At 42.3% G+C, this 17,703-nt stretch overlaps 1 protein-coding gene across 2 annotated transcripts in view; it reads right to left on the bottom strand.

Annotated features, from left to right (window-relative positions):
* The window catches only part of SNX9 (sorting nexin 9), a 224,421-nt gene that overhangs the window by 50,485 nt on the left and 156,233 nt on the right, over positions 1–17,703 (bottom strand). For both annotated transcript variants that reach the window (XM_056567096.1, XM_056567097.1), the window contains exons 6-9: positions 15,641–15,794; positions 12,698–12,782; positions 11,948–12,073; positions 2,109–2,226 (exon numbers count right to left, since the gene is read on the bottom strand). In XM_056567096.1, the coding sequence (XP_056423071.1) occupies positions 2,109–2,226; positions 11,948–12,073; positions 12,698–12,782; positions 15,641–15,794 (483 nt within the window). The remainder of the gene's footprint in view (positions 1–2,108; positions 2,227–11,947; positions 12,074–12,697; positions 12,783–15,640; positions 15,795–17,703) is intronic.

Raw genomic sequence — 17,703 nt, 5'->3', positions numbered from 1 at the left:
TTACAAAGTCCCCCTGGGTGCCAGCACTGTGGACTCCCCCACATGTGACCCCATTTTGGAAACTACACCCCTCACAGAATTAAATAAGCAGTGCAGTGAGCATTTACATCCCACTGGCGTTTGACAGATCTTTGGAACAGTGGGCTGAGCAAATGAAAAATTACATTATTCATTTTCACGGACCACTGTCAGACACCTGTGGGGCTCCGAAGTGAGAGAGCGCCATGCGCATTTGAGGACTAAATTAGGGATTGCATAGGGGTGGACATAGGGGTATTCTACGCCAGTGATTCCCAAACAGGGTGCCTCCAGCTGCGGCTAAACTCCCAGCATGCCTGGACAGTCAGTGGCTGTCCGGAAATGCTGGGAGTTGTTGTTTTGCAACAGCTGTAGGCTTTATTTTGGAAACACTGCCGTACAATACATTTTTTTATTTTTATTGGGGGGGGGGGGGGGACAGTGTAACGGGGTGTATATGTAGTGTTTTACTCTTTATTATGTGTTAGTGTAGCGTAGTGTTTTTAGGGTACATTCACACTGGCAGGCATTTACGGCAAGTTTCCCACTAGGAGTTTGCGCTGTGGCAGAAAATTTGCCGCAGCTAAAACTTGAAGCAGAAAACTCACTGTAAACTCGCCCGTGTCAATGTACCCTGTGGCCAAAATCAATTTACTGTTAGATTTACATAAATTGCACTTATACTTTCATATGATTTTTAAAAACCTGCATGCTTTTGTTACACTAAACACAGGGCAGATTTATTAATGTGTGTCTGTGTGCAGCCACTTCACAGTTGTTGTTTTATTTGTATTTTTTAGCTTTGTTTTTGGCTTCTGTGCACAAAATTTATCAAAATGGTGCAAGACTTTGATAAATTTTGCACAAATGAAAAATCACCTCAGAATTTGCTGTAGGATGTAATTTTGTTAAGCCATGACAGAGGTGTTATGAATTTGCGTTTTATTTATTTTTTAACATTTGCACAATATTTTTGCGCCTTTTTAAAAAAGACGCAGTTAATAAATCTCGTCCACTGCAAAGTCAAGAATGAAGCACTGCATTTCACAGTTACTTTTGCCAAAGTTGTCTATTTTGAAATTGCGCACAATTTCAGTGTTTAGCAAAGAGCCTTCCCTATTTAAGCCCCATCTCCACTTCCTGTGTTCAAACTTAATCTCTCTTCTGCTAGAGATGAAATTCAACAGATTTGTAAATGAAGCGATCTACAAATATGTGCGATGTATGCTTCGAATACACACCAGAATGTTAAGTGGATTCATTGGGCTCAATAAACAAAACTGATGCCAAAATACTGTCCTTTTGGCCTCGATTTAGCATACTGCAAGACAATTGATTAGTGAAATATTGTACTACTTAGTTAAAAAATATATAAAACCGGTAATCAACAGTATATATTTTCTTCATCATTTACATGGAACAGTAGGGGTGATAGATGCTACTAAATTAGAGCCACCAACGGCTTAAAAGGGGTTGTCCATGATTAGAAAAATGCAGCATTTTTCTAAATCGCAACTTCAATGACGCTCCGGCAGCAGGATATCTGTTTACTTTTTTGTGCCACTTTCTAAGTCCAAGACTACATAAATCGGGATGTGGATTTGGCGGGGGTCCCATGCAAGTATATGCAACTTTCACTAAATTTGTATGCTGGTAGTCTGGGGCTACAAAGGTGCAGTGAAAATAAAGTAAACAGTAAAGTAAACAGTCCTGTATGCAATGAGGATTGGAGGCAGAGCCACAGATCACAGTCACGTTGGCCCCACCTCCTTACTGCACACACAAGGCAGATGCAGGTAGCCCTGTGTGTCTACTCATAATACACGGCGTATTTCCAGCTTTGCAGAACTTTTTGTGCAGCAGTATGCTGCGTATACACTACGCTACGTGTGACCCAACCCTAACACACTTACCATCAAATGGAGACCAAAAATGTGATGTGATCAGATTCCTATTCTGAAATGCGGGTAGATATTTCCAAGTATAAAAGGTACAGTATGGCTGCAGAAACTTCTGTGACTGTCCCATACTCCTTAATAACGTTTGTAAATATAGATGCACATGCTGCAATGTAAGTTCTGAAATGTTACCTGTGACTTGTTTGTCTGGAAGAGAAGGAATGGGAATAGCTAAGCCAAACTTCACCAAGAGACGCTCATACAGCCAGTCAAAGTGCTTATATCTGTGGTTCACTGCCCGATTTGTGCTCTAGAAAAGAATAAATAGATAAATAAATAAGCAATACAAAAAAACCTGCAGAATTACTAAAAACAAAGCCCTTTGACAATGAGAAGAGAGGATTCCAGACTACTGATTTAGACCAGGAGGGGGCTATTAAACTGGCTATGTTCAAATACTTTGTCTGATAACCCCTTCCTGATGCATCAACCTCCACAGTTTTAGTTGTTTTTACCCCTGCTTTTCTTATTTTTTCATTGACATAGCTGTATGAGGGTCTGTTTTTCGTGGGATGAGTTGCATTTTAATGGCATAATTTATCATACAAAACAATATACTCAAAAGCTTTTTGAAATAATTCAGTGGGATGAAGGCCGTTTGTTTGACTTTAACCAAAACAGTCATTTTTAACTGGGTATTTATTATTTTCATGGCATTCAGGGATAAATAGGGCAATATTTATGGTTACTGTCATTGTAAACAATTTTCCTCTGTTTTATAGCTTATGTGATTCCTAACATATTTGTAAATCAATTAATTTATAAAAAATGACTCATTGCCCCAGAAAAACAGCCCAAGAATCTTAGACTCATGGTGTCTCACTTCCCCGCTATTTCCTGCTCAGTAACTGATAGATCAGAGGGAGAGGGCCTTGACAGTGTAAATGCACACAGAGTAAGTCTACCAGCTGAAAGTGGTCAATACGGATCCTTATAGGTAAATCAAGGCACCCCTCTCACCATCCACAAAGCTTTGGGCTGTCCCTTTTGTAAATATCAGTTTAGTTACTGCTGTATGCCCACAGTGCTTCCCAATCTCCTGCCTCTTAGCTTCTTAGCAGTGGCAGCAGTCCAGTGCTTAGTGTAACCCCTTTGTTGTGGTTTGATTTCTGCTTACACAGCAACTTGCAAACCCATTGCATCAGTTATCCCCTTTTCCCTCCACATGCCATTTATACAATTGTACTGTGTAAATCATTCCCCAGCACAGTAAAGAGTGTTAAGCCCAGTACACTTTCAACAGCAGTATGTCATTGCGTAGACGAAAGGAAAACATACTGTGTTGGGTTTGTAAAGAGAGGAAAGGGAAAAGATGTCCTGTGTGTGTGTTCTTATGGCAAACAGCCAAGTCCTGTCGCTTGAAACTGAGAGAATACAAAATAGCCCAGTAACAAAAAGAGGACTCTCAGGGGCCCAGCAACTGCAGCGAAAGCACAAAAATCACCATGTCGCTACTCTAAAGGGTTAATGTAACAAATCCATGCTGGTTTTTAAAATTCTTTTGAAAAGACATGTACGCTATTCTTTTATGGACATGCTAATTCTAATGTTTTTTTTTTTTTTTTTTTTTTATCTCTTTCCTAACTATTACAAATACAGAAAGCGTTTTTTTTTTTTTTTTTTAGCAGCTCAGTGGATAGCAAAGCTGTCTTGCAACGCTGGAGTTCTGGGTTCAAATTTTCACCAAGGACAAACTCTGCACAGAATTTGTATGTTTACCCCATGTTTATTTGCATTTTCTCCTTATACTGTGGTTTCCTCCTACTCTCCACACTGATTGTTTTTTTTTTTTTAACATTTTCAAATATTAAATTGTAATATTAAGAAGATGTAACATTGCCGACCTGGGGGCCTTTGGTCAGCCTTGGCTCCTATGTTAACAGTGTCATGGAGGGGCCAGTCAGCTGAGAGATGCCCCCCCCCCCCCAAAAAAAAAAAAAAAATAACACAGCGGCAACAACGTGTCTCCATACAAAGGGTCAGCAGAGAACCCCAAAGTGTCAGCAGCAGTACACTTTGGGGTCCTCTGCTAACCCTTTGTATGGAGACAAACTGTTGCCCCTGTGTTATTGGGGGGGGGGGGGGGGGAGACCATCTCTCAGCTGACTGGCCCCTCAATGACACTTAACATAGGTACTGCTATAATAATAATTATAGCTTGCTATAATCTAACTTTGTTGCTATATTAAATCCAGTAATACAATGAATGTTAAATATCTAATTGTACTGCCAAATTACTGGAGCTGTAATATCTGGCTATGCTGCTGTATTGGTACTTATTATAGTACAAAGAGTAATATTGCAGCAAATACTACCATTTGTGTCTGCAGCAAGTAAAGGAGGAGGAAAGACATTGAGAAACATTGAAAAAGACTTGATGTATGTTAACAACAACAGAAGGGTTCCCAGAGTCTAGGGCATGATCAGCCAAATGGAGGGAACCTGGAGCTTACATAAATGAAGACTGATGAAACATTGCCCCTTAAAACTATAAATTTTTTGTCCAACAGGAGGGTCACAATATATGCAAATCTTTCTTTACTGACTCACACAGCAGAGAAGTAGTTAATGAAAGATTACAGGTAAGAAAACTTAGGTGCAACAAAACATTATAGGTAACAACAGGTGAACTAATCCTGCTTCAGGACAAGTGATAAATAGTCTGCAAGGTGTAGTACCACCATCTTTCTTCGCTGCCCACTCAGAGATACGGATCACTGATTGTTTTCTCTCAGTAATATTACTGTATTGTCATTATCTGCCGTGTTTCCCCCAAAAATAGTACCTACCCCAAAATAGGCCTTAGCCGGATTATCGGGGTGGGCTGCAATATAAGCCCTACCCCGATAATAAGACCTAGACCAGTGGTCTCCAACCTGCGGACATCCAGATGTTGCAAATGTTTGCAACATCTGGAGGTCCGCAGGTTGAATACCACTGACCTAGACAATGCCCGGGCTGCAAATATTAAAAAGCAATCTTTAACTTACCTTCGTCCTCCGTTCCCCCGTTGCTAAGGAACCGGCCTCGCTGTCCTCTGCTGTTCTCGCTCACCGGCCGGCTTCTTACATGACAGTCGGCTCAGCCTATCATCGGTCGAGGCGGGACATCGCTGCGGCCGGTGATAGGCTGAAGGCTCTGAGACGTCACTACACCAGGAAGCAGCAAGAACAGCGGAGGGACCATGAGGCCGGTGCCTTAGCAATGGGGGAACGGAGGACTAAGGTAAGTTAAGGATTGCTTTTTAATATTTGCAGCCCGGGCACAGGAATAGATACAGCACAGCGGCTGATAATTATTTGGCAGGGGGGGAGAGAAGCTGCGCTCGCGGGTGACAAATGATCAGTACCCCGATGTGGGGATTGTGGGGTGCAGCGCTGGGCTGATAAATCGGCGGGGGGGGGGGGGGGTTAGGGACGTTGGGGGGCATTTACACCCCCCCCCCCCATTATCATCATGTGATATGCGCAGCTTGTGCATATCACATGATGATAATGGGGGGGGGGGGGGGTAAATACCGTGGAACCGCCATGTTGTTCAATGTGCATACCATAGATAAATAAGCCCTACCCTGAAAATTAGCCCTAGTGTGTTTTTTTGGGCTAAAATTTATATAAGACCCGGTCCTATTTTCGGAGAAACACGGTATATTATATTTATTGTCTATACAGTTCCCCAGTTCCATAAACACTGGTACCATTGCACTTTCCCTCATATTCCCCGTCCCTACATATCCCTTCCCATTCCCACTTATAACGCTATTCAATTTATATTATTTACTAGTTTCGCTACCATATATTCCCCATCTTTACTGCCGGCACTCCGCGTTACTTCAGCGCGTCCTCATCCTTTGCTGCCGGCTATCTTGCATATCGCAAGACTTCCGTCACACACTATACCTCACGGCGGCTGCGCACTTCTCCTCAGTCTGCCCTGTCAGTCTCCCACCGCAGCGCCCGCTACATATCAGCGTCTACTCCATCCTGTCATATTACTGACCGAAAGCTTTATTACCTCAGGAAAGTTAAAATTTCAACTTAACATAGTTACATATATAGAAATATTTTTATATTTTTCTTCCTGCGCCCTTTTACTTAGCTCAGTGTTCAGAGTGCCTCCAGCTGTTGTGAAAATATTACTCCCAGCATGCCCGGACAGCCTTTGCGGGTCCGGGCATGCTGAGAGTTGTAGTTTTGCAACAACTGGAGGCACCCTGGTTGGGAAACACTGACTTTTAGTACTGTATTTATCGGTGTATAACACACACTGGCGTATAACACACACACCCATTTTAACAGGAAAATTTAAAGGGGTATTCCAGGCCAAAACTTTTTTTTTATATATCAACTGGCTCTGGAAAGTTAAACAGATTTGTAAATTACTTTGATTAAAAAATCTTAATCCTTCCAATAGTTATTAGCTTCTGAAGTTAAGTTGTTGTTTTCTGTCTAACTGCTCTCTGATGACTCACGTCCCAGGAGCTGTGCAGTTCTTATGGGGATATTTTCCCATCATGCACAGCTCCCGGGACGTGACATCATCATTGAGCAGTTAGACAGAATACTTCAGAAGCTAATAACTGTTGGAAGGATTAAGATTTTTTTTATAGAAGTAATTAACAAATTTGTTTAACTTTCCGGAGCCAGTTGATATATATAAAAAAAGTTTTTGCCTGGAATACCCCTTTAAGTAAAAAAGTAAAATAAATGTAATAAATTACTTGGACTAAATGCCACATCATCCCCCCCAACTTTGATTTCTTCTGCACCTGAGTTTGGTCCCGTCCCCTCCAGTGTCACATCATTCCTCCCCTTTTATCAGTCCCAGTGCCACATTTACCCTGTACCCGATTCGGCAGGCAGGTCAGACGGCGGGTCTTGCGGGCTGTGTGGTCAGTGAAAGATGAGTGACGTCCTCTGCCGGCTTCTCTGTGCAGCATCAGTGACGTCACTTCATTTCCTGCAGTCGCCGCACTCCGAACTCTGACTCGCAGCGACAGCAGGAAATGAAAAGTGACTTCACTGATGCTGCACAGAGGAGCCGGGAGAGGACGTCATTCATCTGCTGCATGACAACACAGCCCGCAAGACCCGCCGTCTGACCTGGCCTGCCGAAGCGCAGCCAAGTAAGGAAAAAAAAAAACTATAAAAAGCAGGGGAAAAGGGGGAATGATGAGGGAGGGGGAGTTAAGGAAAATTAAAAGCACAGCGGGGAGGAGCCGCCGCTGGTCACTGACTTAAAGTGGCTGCGGCCGGGCTGCTAATACTTCACAAGCAGCCGCTACTGCGGCCGCTTTAAATCAGTGACCAGAAGATTTATCGGCATATAACACGCAGGCAGGGGTGCGTGTCATACGCTGATAAATACGGGTTTTTACATTTGTTTCTACCTGCTCTGGCCGGCCCCTGCCACGGGAGATGGCCCGAGCACATAATCACGTTTTCCCGGGGGGCCGTATCGCTATACCGCAAAAAGCAAAAATCGCGATTCGATTGCTTTTGCGATACATCCGGCAGCCCAAATATATATATATATATATATATATATACATACATACATATATATACACACACACACATACTCCATCCTGTCATATTACTGACAGAAAGCTTTATTACCTCAGGAAAGTAAATATTTCTACTTAACATAGTTATATATATACACACACACACACTCATACACACACTTTTATACAATTACTGCATATATTGCATTTATTGGTCATCATCATTATCATTCAGAGACCACCAAATATGTCTTCTGAAAGCAAAATAATTAGAGAGGGACACTCCTCTATCACTAATGAAAGTGATATTATTGACCAAAACACAATTAAAACATGGTGGACTAATCAGTCTCCAAATCAGTTCATTTAGCTATAAAATCTTCTATCCGTGACTCTATATCTGAATCAGTGGCAATTGCCATTTCACATTCTATGGCAACTATTGGTTATCTTTCGACTCCATCAGACAACTTCTGGTCAGCAGTGGAGTCTACAACAGACTTGGCCAAGGGACACAAACGTTAGGGGAAATGCACACAAAAAATACATTTTTGTGCAAATGACGACCAGTAAACCTTTACTAAGCAATATACTAGCACTGGGTTAGGTCAAGTATTTACAAAATGTCAATACTAAGCATTCCAGACCCTCTGCCCCAGAGGAAGACAAAAATATTCGGGCTAAGAAGGCTCAACAGAGATCCAAACCTGACTCATATGTGGACCCTTCCTCATCTTCAGACTCTTACTCAGATATATCCAATTATTCTGATGATGAAATGGATAAAGAAGGTGGTGAAGTTTCTGATAATAATAATCACAGAGACTGGAAAAACCCCAGATCCTGCTATGCTTGATAGCCAAGGCACCCCATATCTTTATCCGGATCTGATTAAACATCTGAGACCATCGGAATGGCTACCCGACCCCCATCTGGAAAAATATCTCTTAGCCAGAGTAAGAAAACTACTAGACAGATCCACTCGCAATAAACTAAGGTCAGAGTGCCCACAGCCTAATCTACCTGAAAAAGCGGAATGCACCCCCAAACTCGACCCTATATTGGTCAAGTACTTAAACAGGGAAGAATCCCAAAAAAGGCCTTGACAGGTCTTTCAAAGCTTACCAAGATAAGCTTCTAGATGTCTTGGGTCCCTTCTAGAACTGTCTGAATCAGCCCCATCCTCTGGACAACCTACTGATAACAATATTTTACGTGGATGGGCCCAGAGAGCCCTTTGTCTTCTAGGCAACGCTTATGCAGACATATCTGCAGAAAGACGCTGCACCATTTTAATGAGACTAGACCCTCAACTGGCTAACCTTGCCACAAATGAGCTGAAAAACTCTTCAGAAGCTCTCCTATTTGGAGATGCTTTTATTAAGGAAATCGGGAAGTTTGTCGGTATATTTACCTCTCTCAATAAGGCCCAATCTTCCTTACGGAAAGTTTTCCCCAAAAATGTTTTGGGGAAAGCTAGGGGCTGCTTTCCCAGCAGAGCCTCTTCATCTAGGCAATATCCCAGAGGCCCCTCTCAAGATAGAAGCAACTTCCAGTCTTCTTCCTTCACTCCAGTACCCTTCTTTCCAAGAAGAGGATGCCCATGGAGAGCCAGAGGCAACCGAGGTTATCCCAGGACCAGACCATCCTCAGGTAAGTCTAGTTCCTCTGTCTTTTTTTCTACTTCCTCTGGGAGGATGACCCCAACATTTTATCCACGCTTGGTCTTCCATAACATCAAACCATTGGATTCTGAACACTGTCAGGTTTTCAGATAGAGTTCTTATCTCCCCCAATTCAACATTCTTACCCTCATCCGATCAAATTTTCACATACGGATCAAAAACACATAGATCAAGGATCTCTTTTCCAAAGGAGCAATTACTCATTTACAAGCTTGGAATGGCAAGACCATTTTTCATTACACTCCAGATATTATCATAGAGTCAGATGCCAGCCTCTCAGGTTGGGGAGCTCGCTGCAGAGCACTCACCACAGGAGAAAAGTGGTCAGAGAACGAAGCCAATCTTCATATCAATTGTCTGGAACTATTAGGTTCCTTCACTCTGAGGAGCTTTGCAAAATACAGATCACACTGCTGTATTTTACTTCATATGAACAATATCTCAGCAGTTCAGTACATCAACCGTCTGGGAGGTACAACATCCCAAATTTTATCAGAAATTGCGAAAGATTTTTGGCATTTCTGCTTACCTGGAATACTTACCTGGTTTAGCCAACTCAATCGCAGACTGGAATTCTCGTTTCCTTACAGATTCCAGCGACTAGAAGCTAGATTCCTCCATTTTCTTTTCTCTCAATTTCATTTGGGGGCCCCTTTATATGGATCTTTTTGCATCCTGCTCGAACAACCAGCTACCTCTGTTCTTCAGCTGGCGACCAGATCCGGAAGCTCTAGAAATAGATGCTTTTCTACAGATTTGGCCTCAGGAAACTCTATATGCGTTTCCTCCCTGTGCAATGATTCCGAGGGTTCTTTCTCAGGTGATAACTCAACGGGATTGATAACTTGATAGTGGCCGTCCCAGACTTGATTTCCCCAAGTACCGCTTATCCATGGACACTTTGAAAATCTTACCTGTATCCCCTCCTCTTCTTCAGGATCCCTCAGGGAATCCACACCATTTAATCCAATCGGGCTCTCTGTCTCTCATTGCCTGGTTGATCACGGGTCAATCTCAGTTGATTGCAAACTTTCACAGTCAACTAGAGAAATCCTCTCCGAAGCCTGGGCTCCAGGCACCCGCAAAGCTTACAGATCAGCCTGGCGACTTTGGGTCCATTCGTGCCCTCAACGATCTTTGGATCCCGTTCGAGCACCTATCACCCATATCATGAATTTTCTTTCAGATTCCTTTGATTCAGGGAAAGCCTACAGAACAATAAATCTTTATCGTACCGCCATTAATTCATGAACACATTAATTATTTTCCAATTGGCAAACATGCTCTGGTATGCCACTTACTTAAAGGAATTAGTTTCAAAAGACCTCCTCGTCCCGAATATGAATCCACCTGGGATGTTTCCCTTATCCTCAATCTATTTTCATCTTGGGAAGACCATGATCTTCTCCCTTTAAAACTCTTATCTATTAAACTTGCCGTCCTTCTCTTTCTTATTTCGATCAAGAGAGTTTCCGACGTGAAAGCTTTGGATATATCACACAGATCTTTCCTCATGTAGTTCACTTCACAATTTCATGCTGTATCAAAACCAGTTTTCATTCGGTTTTCTACCCATCCTTCACTAGTCACCCCAAACTATGTGTGGTCAGATGTCTAAAATCTTATGAACTTAAAACAATTCCTCTCCGCAATCATTCCTTCTCCCAACTTCTCATCTCATATTGCAAACCTCATCTACCTGTTACATCGGCTACTCTGGCAAGATGGGTTAGACTACCATGAGTATGGCCGGAATTGATATTTCCAAATCGGGCGCCCATTCTACTCAAGGAGCAATGTCCACTAAAACTATCCAAACAGGAGGTTCACTCTTTGATCTTCTTAAAGAAGCCAATTGGACGCCTGAATACACTTTCAAGACCTTCAATTTCAGACTGGATTCTCATGTTTCTATGTCCATTCTATAATGTATATAATTTTTTATTTGATATTATTATAGCTTTAAACTTGCATGTATTGTGAGCCTCCTGTCGGACATAAAATCTAAGACTTTCCTAGTTTTAATGACGGAAAATATAGATTTTATTAATGACAGGAGGTGAGCAATATCCCTCCCTCATTATGTTCATTCTTTACATTTTTCAGCACATTAGATGTTATCGTTTTCACATCAACTGGTAAATTTTATTTGAAGTACCGAACATGGTTCCAGTCTCCATTCTAGGATCTTCATCCAGATCTACTAGACTTCAGTTGTTTGGACAGTTTATCTTCATGCCCAAATCAATGGACTATAAAGTTTATCTTCATATTTTACACTTCATGGATCGTCACATCTCAGAAAGAGGGTGGGACTACACCTTGCAGACTATTTATCATCTGTCGTTACCTATAATGTTTGGTTGCACCTAAGTTTTCTTACCTGTAATCTTTCATTAACTACTTTGCTGCTGTGAGTCAGTAAAGAAAGAGTTGCATATATTGCTCGCCTCCTGTCGTTAATAAAATTATATTTTCCGTCATTAAAACAAGGAAAATCTTCAATTCCCAAATATTACTTTTAGTTTGGCAACAAAAATTGCATATTTTTGGTTTTTCAACATAGTAGCCAAAGGTGCTTAGGTTAATTTAGTATATGCTTTGAAAATACGTACTGAGTATTGAGTTTTGTTATATTTTTAAACTTTTAATCTTAACACATGAAAATTAAGATTCAAATTTATAATCATCGATGCAGAAACATCCAATTTAGATCTTTATTGTCCAGCCCTAAGTTATCTTTTTTTTACTTCTAACATTACGAGATGCTATTTACTTACTGTTGGTGTTAGCTGATATTCTATATAGCTTTTCAGACCATACATCTTGGTTCCCTTACGTGGATCAGCTACAACACAGTCGTATGTTGCAGTAGGGTAGACCCACATTGGCCCATAATCTCCTATCTGTGAAAAATAGATAAATCAGTTAAGACATGTAAATTGAGTTTTCGTAATTAATCCTTCACTGCTAAGGATGTATGTAATGCATATCAGGGGAGATTTATCAAAACCTATGGAGAGGAAAAGTTGACCAGTTGCCCATAGCAACCAATGAGATTGCTTCTTAAATTTTTGTAATCACCTCTCTTACTAGTCAGGGAGCATATGTTGCCTCAAATACATATAGAGGGGCTTTTTTTTTTTACCATGGGGGAGAGAAGAGATGAACATCAGCATATCTATGGGTGTAATCACACCCCCTCCCATAGGCATGAATGGAGGGGGCATGGCGTGATGTCACGTCTTCAGTCCTGGAAACACAGAGCTTTCTGACACTGGAGCAGCAAACCCACATTATCCCCTTTGGATAGGGGTTAAGATGCCTTTGGCCGGAAAACCCCTTTAAATATGGCTAATTTTTGCCCCGTATCCGGTTTTGTGGCCGGACTGAAAACCATGGTATGCACATCTTCAACTTTTATTTTTGAGCATGTTTTGTTTTGGGCCTGATATTTTGTCAGAGATGTGAGTCTTTATCGGTCTTACAAACCCCCTCATACTTCCAAGTGAGCAAATCATCAAACCTACAATAATGGGAATTTTTTCTTTGGTTTTCGTTGTTTGTTTAGATAACAGATACTGTTCAATTCCAGACTTTCCAAATCCAGGAAATCTAAAGAAAAGAAAAAAAAGTTAACAAAAAGAAACTATTATTTCATTGCTAAAATCTTGGAAACAATAAAAGAGTACCAGTCACCAAACTAAACTTTAATATATTGGTCCTAATGTAATTATAAGACACTTTGCTATTTACTTGTTGTTAAAATTCTCAACCTTTATATGTTTTTAATGTGACTGATAAAGCGGCTACTAGGTGGCTCCGTTCTGTTCCCTACGCTAATCAAACAGTTACCTTGGTCTCCTCCCGCCTGGCAGGAGACCAAACTCAGGAGGTGCATGCGGGGCATATAGGGGCACAGCTCTCACAGGCTTCAGTGACGTCACGCCTGCTGGGGAATGCCCAATTTCTCCTTCCAGGAGCTCACACAATGTCAGCAAGGGGAAAGGTATGATACAGAGCTTTTTAAAGTTCAGAAATTTTTTTAAGGCCAGGAGGGGTGTTAGGGAATATAATCTTAGTTAGTTTAGAAAATATGGTTTGATGACATCTACTCTCTAAGGTGCGCCACATATCTGTAAAAGCAATCATAATAATCACAATGTTATTTTTGTTTAGTTTGTAAGCTGGATTTTCTATTTGCACAATGTTTTGTATACATCCTTTCTTGAATAATTTATGTTGTGTGCTTTTCATAAAAAAAGTAAAAAATGTTGTGCATCAAATTTTTTTTTTCACTTAGTGAAAAGATATACCTTATAATTACAACAAAAAACTCCTAAGCGTGCCTTAGCCCTAAGGTGGTGTCCACATAGGAATGGCTCTCTGTCACTGAACGAGACTGCTGATTAGACTGAAGGTTCCCTTTAAAACTAGCAGCGATTGGAGGGCACGATACCTTGTCACGGCAGCCAAAGGCTTTACCTGTGTGTGTTCTGCTATTGATTCCTAGGGCAGATGCAGAGTGCAGATGAAGTATGTCCTGCATTGATCTTTATGATTAATCTATTGATGGAACTAATACGGTGTAAGGCTCCTTTCACACTATGAATTTCTCCGTTTACAAACTTGTGTCACATGTTCCGTCACTACAGCTGCAAAACCCGGCCGTTACAAAACCGTGCCCGTGCATGCAGTAATTTTTCCGCCATAATGTCCCGTCACTGTATAATGCCCGTAATGAATTACGGGCATATACGGGTGCAAATGGGCAGTTACAAAACCCCATAGGCTGCAATGCAATTTAGTCACGGCCGTCAGGGGTTTTGTAATGGCCGGGTTTTGCAGCTGTAGTGACGGAACATGTGACGGAAGTTTGTAAACGGAGAAATTCATAGTGTGAAAGGAGCCTAAGAAATAATAAGCTATAATATATATATATATTTATACATAGTTTAAATATATTTAACCCCTAATAAATTATCTCCTTCCATATTAAAGGAAATCTGTAATCAGTGTCACTTGCCTGTCGGTACTGACAGGTAGTGCAGGTGACACTGATGACAACAAAGCTTATCTGGTCCCGTTCCATGCTGTGGTTCTCAGCCTATCCTTTTCGGTATCTTCAGCTCCGGGCCAGACTTGGAGCATGGGCGGAGTTTAGTGATGTCTCTGCTGCTGTTTGCTAGCAGCAGGACTCAGCAGAGAATAGCAGCAGTGATGTCACTAAGCTCCTGACTCCAAGTAAGGACCGGAGCTAAAGATACCGAAGAGGATAGTCAGAGAAAGACAACACTGAACAGGACCAGGTAAGTATTGTTGTCATCAGTGTCACTTGCACTACCTGTCTGTACCGACAGGTTATTGCAGTTGACACTGATGACAGATTTCCTTTAAATGTTTGAATCACCCCTCCTTTCTAATTTTCAAAATACAAAAGATGTAAACTAAATAAAAATAAACATATTTGGTTTCACTACATACGGAATGCTGCACCTACAAGTGACATGGTATTAAACAGAACCTGTCAGCAGTGGTCACAACATACTATGACACTTGAGGGGGTTTAAAGACAAAGGTTTTCAAAGTTTCTGGGAACAGGCTAGGGGCCAACAGGGTACGGTACCTGGCAGCTGCACCCCATTCCGCTGGCCTTCAAGAACACACCACTTTCTATGTGTGTATAGGGAGCAACGCATTACTGAAGGCATGCCGAGTGGAAAGCAGCTGTGGGCACAGTTTCCATGACTACATGCCTTGTTCCCAATGGCTTTTAAAATTCTGATTTCTCTGAAAAGCCCAAGCATTTCAGAGTAAATCATAGTATGTTGTAATCCCGCTCCCTACTTCTTTTTTATGCTTCCTATAGTTCGGATAGCATGCAACCACTAAACCAACCATGAACCTACCCTATGGAACTTTATACACAAAATATTGCCAATAATACATACTCATTTTGCCCATACATACCCTTAATGGAATGGTTCCATTTATGAGCAGGCCAACATTCATATAAATACAGCTTAAGACACACAGCAGACCAGAAATTGTTATCCTACTTATATCTCTCTATATAAATATATTTGTAAACCGGAAGCAAATATTACAAGCTATATATATATATCTTATATCAATATTGCTTGTAATACTGTAAAATACAGAGAGTGGCAATGAAACATATTCCCTACAAAGACACAACCAATCATGGGATCACTGAATACATTATGGTTGCAGTTCACAAGTCATCTCTAATAGTAAAATGTGGAGGGTACAAAATAAAAACTCAGTGGTCCAAATTTATAAAAAATTGGCTGACACAAAAAAAGTCTAATTTACCCAAAGCAACCGATCACAGGTCAGCTATTATTTCTCATATCGCTCTGGTACAATGAAAGGGCAAATAAAGTTTTTTTTCTCAGGCAGTTTTGGTAAATCTGCCCCGGTATTTTGTACAAATAATAAATGTTATATACTTGTTAAGAGGTATCTTCATTGAGCTTTGCTTTCCTGCTCCCCTCTGAGCTGTTCCTGCATCCGAGGTCTCTGAATCTTTGTAGCCAAGGAAACCAGGGGGTGAGGATTTAGGGTCATCCCAATCATCGTCCCACTCGTCATCATCAACAGCTCCTAAGAAAAAAATTATAATTAAGATACTGCTCGGTGTTAAGTCTATGCTGAAAGATTTTGATAGGCTAGAATGGTCCTTTATGTTCTCCACTTAAATTTGACATCACAGTTCAGTTGCTCACTGCCCTTCGGGGTTTGCATTTTAACCCCATTGCCTTTATTAAACTCCCTTATCACACCTTGGCCAAATACTACCTACATAATGGTACCTGCCAATGGTGTCTTTTATTCTCTATCATTTTTGTTAAAGGACTACTCCAGTGGAAATTTTTATTTATTTATTTTTTTCCAAATCAATTGGTGCCAGAAAATTATACAGATTTGTAAATTACTTCTATTTTAACCCCTTAAAGGGGTACTCCGGTGCTTAGACATCTTATCCCCTATCCAAAGGATAGGGGATAAGATGCCTGATCGCGGGAGCTCCGCCGCTGTGGACCCCCGTGATCTTGCACGCGGCACCCTGTGCAAGCCTACGGGAGGGGGCGTGATAGCTGTCACGCCCCCTCCCGTAAGCTTGCATTGAGGGGCGGAGCGTGACATCACACGGGGGGGTGACATCACACGCCGCCCGCCCTGTAGTCGCCGGTAATCAGTCCCGGAGCGAACACGGTCCGGGGACTGATTACAAATGGGGTGCCGCGTGCAAGATTACGGGGGTCCCCAGCGGCGGGACTCCCGCGATCAGGCATCTTTATCCCCTATCCTTTGGATAGGGGATAAAATGTCTAAGCACCAATGCTAAGCACCAGAGTTCTCCTTTAAGGACCAAGGGCGTACAGATACGCCTTTGCTCCCTGGTACTTAAGGACCAAGGGTGTATCTGTACGCCCGAGGGAATTTCGGTCCACGCCGCGCGCCGGGCGGGGCCCGGACCGGGGTGACTGCTGATATCAATCAGCAGGCACCCCGCGCAAATGCCCAGGGGGGGGGACATCAGACCCCCTCATATCGGCGATCGGCGCAAATCGCAAGTGAATTCACACTTGCGATTTGTGCGATTCCGGGTCATTACGGGGCTATGGTGACCCGGAATATAAGGGGGATCGCGGTTGTCCACGATCACCCCTCCTATCCCTGCTATTGGTGGTCTAGATGCGACCACCAATAGCAGATCGGGGGCGGGGGGGGGTTTACTTTCGTTTTCCCCGTTCTGCCCACCCACAATAGGCGGGGCAGAATGGGGAACCGAAGGGGACCGGGTGCCGAAGGTCCATTTACCCCTCCGGAGGCTGCGGACGACAATCGGTGTCGGAAATCGGCAGGCGGCGATGACGTGCAGCTGGCTCCCTGGATCCGACGGAAGCCGGTAAGATGCCTATACAGTGGTCTCTATACTGTAGCACTCCAGATGTTGCAAAACTACAACTCCCAGCATGCCCAGACAGCAATTTGGGCATGCTGGGATTTGTAGTTTTGCAACAGCTGGAGGGCTACAGTTTGAGACCACTATATGGTAGTCTCTGAACTGTATCCCTCCAGATCTTGCAACACACACAACTGTTTGCTGTCTGGGCATGCTGGGATTTTTAGTTTTGCAACATCTGGAGGGCCACAGTTTGCAGTGGTCTCTATACTGTAGCTCTCCAGATGTTGCAAAACTGCAAATCCCAGCATGCTGGGAATTGTAGTTGCGATCCCTCCAGCTGTTGCATAACTACATCTCTCAGCATGCTCTTCGGCGATCAGTATATGCTGGGAGTTGTAGTTTTGCAATAGCTGGAGGCACACTGGTTGGAAAATATTGAGTTAGATAACATAACCTAACTGAAGGTTTTCCAACCAGTGTGCCTCCAGCTGTTGCATAAGTACAACTCCCAGCATGCACGGTCTGTCAGTACATGCTGGGAGTTGTAGTTTTGAAACTGCTGGAGGTTTGCCCCCCCATGTGAATGTACAGGGTACATTC

The sequence above is a fragment of the Hyla sarda genome, chromosome 3 (assembly GCF_029499605.1).
Source record: "Hyla sarda isolate aHylSar1 chromosome 3, aHylSar1.hap1, whole genome shotgun sequence".
Taxonomy (NCBI): Eukaryota; Metazoa; Chordata; class Amphibia; order Anura; family Hylidae; genus Hyla; species Hyla sarda.
Note: the sequence above shows the minus strand (reverse complement) of the source record. Positions and strands in the feature narration are given on the sequence as shown.